Source organism: Salmo salar, chromosome 18 (genome assembly GCF_965601325.2).
Source record: "Salmo salar chromosome 18, fSalSal1, whole genome shotgun sequence".
Classification (NCBI taxonomy): Eukaryota; Metazoa; Chordata; class Actinopteri; order Salmoniformes; family Salmonidae; genus Salmo; species Salmo salar.
This window is the reverse complement of record NC_138308.1, coordinates 15,936,619-15,945,699: the sequence shown is the minus strand read 5'-3', so window position 1 is coordinate 15,945,699 and position 9,081 is coordinate 15,936,619. Positions and strand designations below refer to the sequence as shown.

Below are 9,081 nucleotides of genomic sequence, written 5' to 3'. Positions count from 1 at the left end.
GATTTGTTTAACACTTTTTTGCTTACTACATGATTCCATGTGTGTTATGTCATAGTTTTGATGTCTTCACTATTATTCCACAATGTAGAAAATAGCTAAAATAAAGAAAAACCCTGGAATGAGTAGGTGTGTCCAAACTTCTGACAAGTACTCTACATGTTTTTTTGTACATACCTAATTGTTAAAACATTTTTTTTTCTAAAGAGCCCAGCTTTGACCATCTAATTTTGTATTGAACTCAAAGTGTTTATCATCAAGGGTCCTCATGAATGTAGCCTACTACAAACCCACAAGCATAGTGCATTTTACCAAGCTTGAAAGATGCAGTATAAGTTTATTGATGTTGCTGGCAAAAAGAAAAACATGAGAGGTAGGCTAACCTGAAAACCATTTCATAGATTTCGGAGGGGTTCTTATTTGCATAATGAGGAGATGACTAATGAAAATTTGTAAGTGCAGGACAGCAGAAATGTAGATGATGATTTATAGGCTAGCTAGTGCTGCATCCTTGCAGCCCCTACTGTCGACTTTTAGCTCTGGATTATTGGGAGACATTCCTTGCCAGAACAGCCGTTCGAGCTGACGGGAGGGGCGGGACAGAGGGCTACCTAACGATCGGAAAGTAGCAGCCTGGGTAGCAGACCTCATTTCTTTGGAGGTGTAGATCGGCCAAACTCGACGACAATCTTTCAGTTGAATGGGTCAACCCCGCTGTGGATCCTTTAAATGGGCTTTTTAGCGCGCCATCCATAGCAAGTCCTATTTTCCAGTTAAAAGAACTGAAGAGAAAGAAAGCAGGTTTAAGGGGAATAATCCGAGTGAGAGAATTTAGCTTTTTTTCCCCCATCAATCTAATGATTCAGACTGGCAAGTAAACAAGGACAAACTGCATGTGTAACTGTTTAGGGGAGACTCAAGGAAAGACATAATGACTGAGAAAGAATCGGCAACAGACAACATAATAGCAGGTAAAATGCTTCTTTCTAACCCTCTTGTGATTCTGAAGTATCCTTCAGAGGCCTCTACGCTATTATGCAGCATCAAAGCTGCACTCTATAGGTGCGCTCATTCAGTGCGCATTCTGAGCCTTTGAGACCTTGCAAGGAGACTCCTTTTCCGTTTTCACGTTTGATTTGGGCAATAGTCGTCCGGGTTACGTGATGGTGGTGGTTATAGAGGTATTCGCTCTTGTTATATTTATCTATGAGAAATTGCAATTTATACAAAGGTTTATAATGAATATTCTTGGAAAGCATAGGATATAGGCTATAGTCGTGTTCATGCAGCTTCAAGAGAGCTTTGCCGCAACGTGAAGGAAACAGCCTACCGCTGAGAACCCACCTCGACAGCAACACATTTAATTATTAGAATCATAATATTACTCTGCAGAACATTTCCCCTGTAGTCCCAGAAAATTGGCACACACACAAACGCCCTTTTGCATTTGGGCAGTAAAACTAAATACCCTCCCAGTAGCCTATAGTTTGGTCCTCCATAACTGAGCAGAGTTTGGTCACATGGTCAATCCCACCGGAGGTTTGACACAATGCAGCAAAAGTCTGCGTGCCCCACCACCACCCCAGGTGTCGCATTCGCAGCAATGTGGTTTAAACGTCTGATTAGAAGTAATCGCTATATAGTCTGAGTGCGCTGATAAATGCAGCGATAGGAATGGTTGGTTCCTCTATTATGGACACAATGTGCGTAATGGGCGGATAAATTACTGCATTTCAATTGTCTTCAATCTCAACCAGTGCTCAAGTTTTCATGTTGTTTTACTTATTGAACGTTTTCTTCGAGGTTTTCATGTCTAACATGTCATTTAGGACTAGGACTATTTACTTTTATGTCATGTCGGTCCCTCTGCAGGACAAATGGTGCTTTCAAGACAACTGGGAACTGGTCAAATCATGACGTCAGTGATCTTCAGGTCGTAAAGAGAGCTCTAGAAAGATGCCCGAGTTTAGGACATGGAATTCCGAATTGGATGACTGTTCAAAACGAGTTTTTCCAGTCGGATAACGTTTTTCCGAATTCCAAGTTGTCATGAACGCACTGGAGTTGGAAATCTCTGATTTCCGAGTTCACAGTTGTTTTGAATGCAGCAAGTAGGCTAAATCATCTGACACCACTCCTATATGATGTAAAATTGGAGGGTAATTGTGTACTGTAGGCCCTATGTACTTTTGGCTGGATGTGCTTGAAATCCAAAGGCGAGAAGCCTAGTGTGAAAGTCTGTTGTCCTTCTTGTGATTGTGATTGTTCACTGAGAAGTCGAAGTGAACAGATGGGTCTGGCATGTCCTAATTATCACACTTCATCACAGGATGTTGCGCATGCTTGTTATTTGTTGACACCCAATTGTCAATATGTTAATTATGGTGTTGTCACAATGAACTTGAGGCTTGACCATTTGCCTGTCCTACCTTTGGGGTTGGGTGTTGTGAAAGTTTATGGAATGGCTTAACTTTGTTTGCTCATATGTTCCTCAAAACATGTAGCCTGCTCTGGGGCTGCAGGTAGCCTAGTGGTTAGAGCTTTGGACTAGTAACTGAAAGGTTGCTAGATCAAATCCCTAAGCTGACAAGGTTCAAATCTGTTGTTCTGCCCCTGAACACGGCAGAATGCTGTCATTGAAAATAAGAATTTGTTCTTAACTGACTTGCTTAGTTAAATAAAGGAAAAATAAAAAACTCTTATAGTTGAGCAGCCATCAGAAAAACCTTTGGCTTTTGGATTAAATCCCAATCCATGCTTGTTTTTCACATTCCCACGGTGACACATTGAAGTTGCTGATAAAGAGACCTTTGTTCATTTTGGGGGCAGCCAGGATGCGCGCACACAAAGGCTCGTTCACCGATTGAGCCCTTTCCTGGGGGACTGATGTCATACAATGACGATGAATGCAGCTTGTTAGTTCTTTTGACATCATCAGGGTGAAATTATACAGTAATAATATTAACATACGTTCTTGTGTTTTGAGCGTCAGAGCTGGTTAGAGAGAAAGTTTTTGCGATAGTTTTGTTCCACAGTGTTATGAATTAGGCTTACCCATGTATTATTTTTATGGTCTTCATTGTTGATCCAGATAATTTATGAAGAGTTTATATTTATAAAAAAATAGGCCTATATACCAAGTTTTCACATTTGTGTTTTTTCTTCAAAAATAAATGCTTACCTTCATGTGTGTGTAAAATATTACTGTTCTCAGATTATTTTATTCATAGATATAAGATGTGTATGAAAATATATATTTTTTTAAACGCTATATAGCCATTGTTTAGCTGGAATGGAATGTTCGTGTCCTGTATAATTGACTGTGATATGTGGTTGTCTCACCTAGAGATCTTTAGATGAATGCACATTGTAAGTCGCTCTAGATAAGAGCATCTGCTAAATGACTAAAATGTCAAATGTAAGTGTTTTTCATACAGATCTCATATTACTGTATTGAATCATAAAAAATATATATATTGATGTCACAAATGTATCATTTGTACATTTCTTTATCAAAAAATGTAGTTATTTGTTACATTTGACTGTAAAACCTAGCAGTACTACTTATTTCACAGTGTGAGGTGGATATACAGTGCATTCTGAAAATATTCAGGCCCCCTGACTTTTTCCACATTTTGTTACGTAACAGCCTTATTCTAAAATGGATTAAATTGTCCCTGCACACAATACCCCATAATGAGAAAGCAAAAACAGGTTAAGAAATGTTGCTAATTAAAAAAATAAATAAAAAAGAAATATCACATTTAGATAAGTATTCAGACCCTTTACTCAGTGCTTTGTTGAAGCACCGTTGGCAGCGATTACAGCCTTGAGTCTTCTTGGGTATGATGCTACAAGCTTGGCACACCTGTATTAGGGAAGTTTCTCACATTCTTCTCTGCAGATCCTCTCAAGCTCTGTCAGGTTGGATGGGGAGCGTTGTTGCACAGCTATTTTCAGGTTACTCCAGAGATGTTCGATCGGGTTCAAGTCCGGACTCTGGCTGGATCACTCAAGGACATTCAAAGACTTGTCCCAAAGCCATTCCTGCATTGTCTTGGCTGTGTGCTTAGGGTTGTTTTCCTGTTGGAAGGTAAACCTTCACCCTAGTTTGAGGTCCTGAGCGCTCTGAAGCAGGTTTTCATCAAGGATCTCTCTGTACATTGCTTCGCTCATCTTTCCCTCGATCCTGACCAATCTCCCAGTCCCTGCCGCTGAAAAACATCCCCACATCATGATGCTGCAACCACCATGCTTCAGCATAGGTATGGGCCAGGTTTCCTCCAGATGTGACACTTGGCATTCAGGCCAAAGAGTTCAATCTTGGTTTCATCAGACCAGATAATCTTGTTTCTCATGGTCTGAGAGTCCTTTAGGTGCCTTTTGTCAAACTCCAAATGGGTTGTTATGTGTCTTTTACTGATGAGTGGCTTTCGTCAGGCCACTCTACCATAAAGGCCTGATTGGTGGAATGCTGCAGAGATGGTTTTCCTTCTTGAAGGTTCCCCCATCTCCACAGAGGAACTCTGGAGCTCTGTCAGAGGGACCATCGGGTTCCTGGTCACCTCCCTGACCAAGGCCCTTCTCCCACGATTGCTTAGTTTGGCCGGGCGACCAGCTCTAGAAAGAGTCTTGGTGGTTCCAAACTTCTTCCATTTAAGAATGATGGAGGCCACTGTGTTGTTGGTGACCTTCAATGCTGCAGAAGTTTTTTGGTACCCTTCCCCAGATCTGTCCTTCGACACAATCCTGTCTCTGAGCTCTATGGACAATTCCTTTGACTTCATGGCTTGGTTTTTGCTCTGACATGCACTATCAACTGTGGGACCTTATGTAGACAGGTGTGTGCCTTTCCAAATCATGTCCAATCAATTGAATTTACCAGAGGTGGACTCAAATGAAGTTGTAGAAACATCTCAAGGATGATTAATGGAAACAGGACGCACCTGAGCTCAATTTTGAGTCTCATAGCAAAGGGTCTGAATACTTATGTAAATAACTTATTTTTGTTTTTTATTTTTAATACATTTGCAAACATTTCTAAAAACCTGTTTTTGCTTTGTCATTATGGGTTATTGTGTGTAGATTGATGAGAAATAACATTTATTTAATCCATTTTAGAATAAGGCTAATAACAACATATGGGAAAAGGGAATGGTTCTGAATACTTTCCCAATGCACTGTAGAGCATTTTGCAAAAATAGCATGATTAGGCTATTTGTCTCTTGGAAATTAAACCATTAAGTGATAGATTTTAAGCAAATACATGTCATTGAACAATGCCATGCCATGATTCGATAGTAAAAGCACCAATCGCTCATAATTTCTTTAAACAATAAAAGCTAATTTACCAACATTTCTGAAAATGGATATTTAGCGTTTTGGAATGAAACTCAATATCAACATACATGCAAGTATTTGATTGAGAATCATTTAATCGGTTGTGACAAGGTGTTTCAGAAGTTTTGAACAGACTGCATTTTGTTTGTACAAGGCACTGCACTATTTGAGCAGTGCTGCCAATCCTAAACTCTCCTGCCAGGCACTCGTGACCTTGTGAAATGGTGGGTGGGGATGTGCACGAACGGCACTTACTTTCGTGAGCTCAGCTGCAACATTGGGATGAGGCAGATGCAGTGGGACGTGGCCTGATCTCTCCCTCCATGTTTGCTCTCAGTCTACCCTGGTTTATCTGGACTCCCCCTGAAGAAGAGGAAGATGGGGGAGAGTATGGGTGGCCCCTGGCCCATCATGGTCTGCTGCTCAGTCTGTACAGCACAAAGGGGGATAGCTACCTTAAGAGTCACTGATATAGAGGTCACCATCACAGTCACTGTGGAATCGATCAATATGTACATTTGAGCCTCGCAGCAGAACGGGACAATGGAATCCCCATACTATTCAGGGCCACAGTCAGAGGAGTAATGTTGTCTTTTTCAGATTATTGATATGCAGTGTTTGGCTAATAAACGTAGCAAAAAAAGAAATGTCCCTTTTTCAGGACCCTGACTTTCAAAGATAATTCGTAAAAATCAAAATAACTTCACAGATCTTCATTGTAAAGGGTTTAAACACTGTTTCCCATTGTCAGGGATTTCTTCGTCGGAGGACGATATTGCGAAATCATCGTCGGAAAAAGATGACCAAAATGCAGCAGGGTTGTGATAGTTAATTTTTGAACATTTAATAAACTCAAAAACGAACATACAAAAATAACAAAACGAACTTACGATTTACAGCCAGTCCTGTTAGGCTTACACACGCTAAACACGAAACAATCTCCCACAAATACACAGACAAACACACCCAACTAATATAGGACTTCCAATCAAAGGCAACACCACACAGCTGCCTTCAATTGGAAGTCCACCCCAATTAACTCAACATAGAAACAGATCAACCAGACTACACATAGAAATACATCAACATAGACCATAACTCAAAACCCGGAAATAATAAATCAAACGCCCTCCTAACTAACACACCACCCTGAACCACATAAAACAAATACCCTCTGCCACGTCCTGACCAAACTAAAATTACAATTAACCCTTATACTGGCCAGGACGTGACACCCATGCTTGTTCAATGAACCATAAACAATTAATGAACATGCACCTGTGGAATGGTCATTAAGACACTAACAGCAATTAAGGTCACAGTTATGAAAACTTAGGACACTAAAGAGGCATTTCTACTGACTCTGAATAACACCAAAAGAAAGATGCCCAAGGTCCCTGCTCATCTGCGTGAACGTGCCTTAGGCATGCTGCAAGGAGGCATGAGGACTGCAGATGTGGCCAGGGAAATAAATTGTCTGTACTGTGAGACGCCTAAAACAGAGCTACAGGGAGACAGGACGGACAGCTGATCCTCCTTACAGTGGCAGACCACGTGTAACAACACCTGCACAGGATCGGTACATCCGAATATCACACCTGCGGGACAGATACAGGAAGGCAACAACAACTGCCCGAGTTACACCAGGAACACACAATCCCTTCATCAGTGCTCAGACTGTCCACAATAGGCTGAGAGAGGCTGGACTGAGGGCTTGTAGGCCTGGACCAGACAGGACTGGCAAAAGGTGCTCTTCACTGACAAGTCGCAGTTTTGTTTCACCAGGGGTGATGGTCGGATTTACGTTTATTGTTGAAGGAATGAGCATTACACCGAGGCCTGTACTCTGGAGAGGAATCGTTCTGTGTGTGATTTCCTGCAAGACAGGAATGTCAGTGTTCTGCCATGGCCAGCGAAGAGCCAGGATCTCAATCCCATTGAGCATTTCTGGGACCTGTTGGATCGGAGGGTGAGGGCTAGGGCCATTCTCCCCAGAAATGTCCGGGAACTTGCAAGTGCCTTGGTGGAAGAGTGGGGTAACATCTCACAGCAAGAACTGGCAACTCTGGTGCAGTCCATAAGGAGGAGATGCACTGCAGTACTTAATGCAGCTGGTGGCCACACCAGATACTGACGGTTACTTTTGATTTTGACCCCCCCCCCCCCTGTTCAGGCCCCCCCCCCCCTTTGTTCAGGGACACATTCCATTTATGTTAGTCACATGTCTGTGGAACTTGTTCAGTTTATGTCTCAGTTGTTGAATCTTGGTATGTTCATACAAATATTTACACATGTTAAGTTGCTGAAAATAAATGCAGTTGACAGTGAGAGGATGTTTCTTTTTTTGCTGAGTTTATTAGGTTCTTTAATTGTGTGCAGTAGAATGTGTGAAGGTGACAAATTGACATCAATTGATTTTGCACTCAGCTGATTACCTGAGCTACAGGGACCATCTCATCATGAGAGCTGATTATTAGCTCTGCTCAATGCCTCAAGTACCTATTACTGTGCTGATACAAATGCCAGAGATGACATATAGCATGTAAAAAAAAAAAATCTGATTGAGCTAGTAGACACACCCAAAACTGCAATGACTTGTTTCAAGTTATCATTACTTCTTACTATCATAACTTGCAATGCACATTTAAAGAGCAAAATCAAAAACACATTTTTGAAATATTTTTAATTGGCTTTAGCCAAGTGGGAACACCCAATGACCGCGCTAACGGAGAGCTTTGCGTTCCCTAAGGGACAGACAGCCACATGTTCTACACATTGAAAGCAGAGAGAGAGGGAGAGCTCAGAGAAGGTGGGGGAATCATACTCAAGATTTATTTCATTTGTGATATTAATATGATTGCAGATTCCAAAAGCACAGAGTAATCCTGTATTGCCTTTGTAGATAGCATTGGCGACAGCTTGATGCAACAAGGCATTAAAATAGAATGTGACATATAAAAGTAATCTATCACAAGCTAGTTCATTTCCATCTCAAAGCTCTTCAATCAGACCAAGTGTTTTGCTGTGGGGGGATTCTCTAGATTGAGTATACTATGATCTAGGAATTCAATCAGATTCACTGTGATAGACAACTTTTAGCCCTGTTGCTAAGCCCTGTTTTCCTCTGGTCTGCTGAGCTGCACAAAGTGGAGCTCATCACTGGGCTATTTTCTGTGTGCTCTGTCCAGCTGTTCTACAAGTACTTACGTACGCTCCCACACGTGGCTCCAGCCTACCAATGTGTGATTCCTCCACATCAATCATCAATGAGAGGATGGAACAGTTGCAGAGTGTTTTCAAAGAATAGGGTCAGCGTTGCACATTCCATGCATGCAAGGAACCTATTTTGAGTATCAGTAAACAGAAGAGTGTAAATGTGATGAGGTCAGGTCAGACGACATTTCAGAGGTGACATTGAAATGCCTTGAGTTAAGGAGACCTTTTACCATAAGATAGTGATGTATGAATCACTTCAATGTCATCCAGCTCATAAATCAGCTGGCTAACGAATAGGTGGACAGTGACGAGCATTGAAAAAGGACTTTACAATGTATTACAATACCTCAATGTGACTCGGCACACCATGAGCAGTCATGAGCAGCACACCATGAGCAGTCACGAGCAGCACACCATGAGCAGTCACGAGCAGCACACCATGAGCAGTCACGAGCAGCACACCATGAGCAGTCACGAGCAGCACACCATGAGCAGTCACGAGCAGTGATAAAACGGTTATTATATTCA

At 41.7% G+C, this 9,081-nt stretch overlaps 1 protein-coding gene across 1 annotated transcript in view; it reads left to right on the top strand.

The window, feature by feature from the left end:
• Nucleotides 1-540: 540 nt before the first annotated feature.
• The window catches only part of LOC106576932 (heat shock 70 kDa protein 12A), a 56,470-nt gene continuing 47,929 nt past the window's right edge, over nt 541-9,081 (top strand). Inside the window, exon 1 of the mRNA XM_014154471.3 lies at nt 541-968. Within this exon, the coding sequence (XP_014009946.1) occupies nt 929-968 (40 nt within the window). The 5' untranslated portion in view covers nt 541-928. The remainder of the gene's footprint in view (nt 969-9,081) is intronic.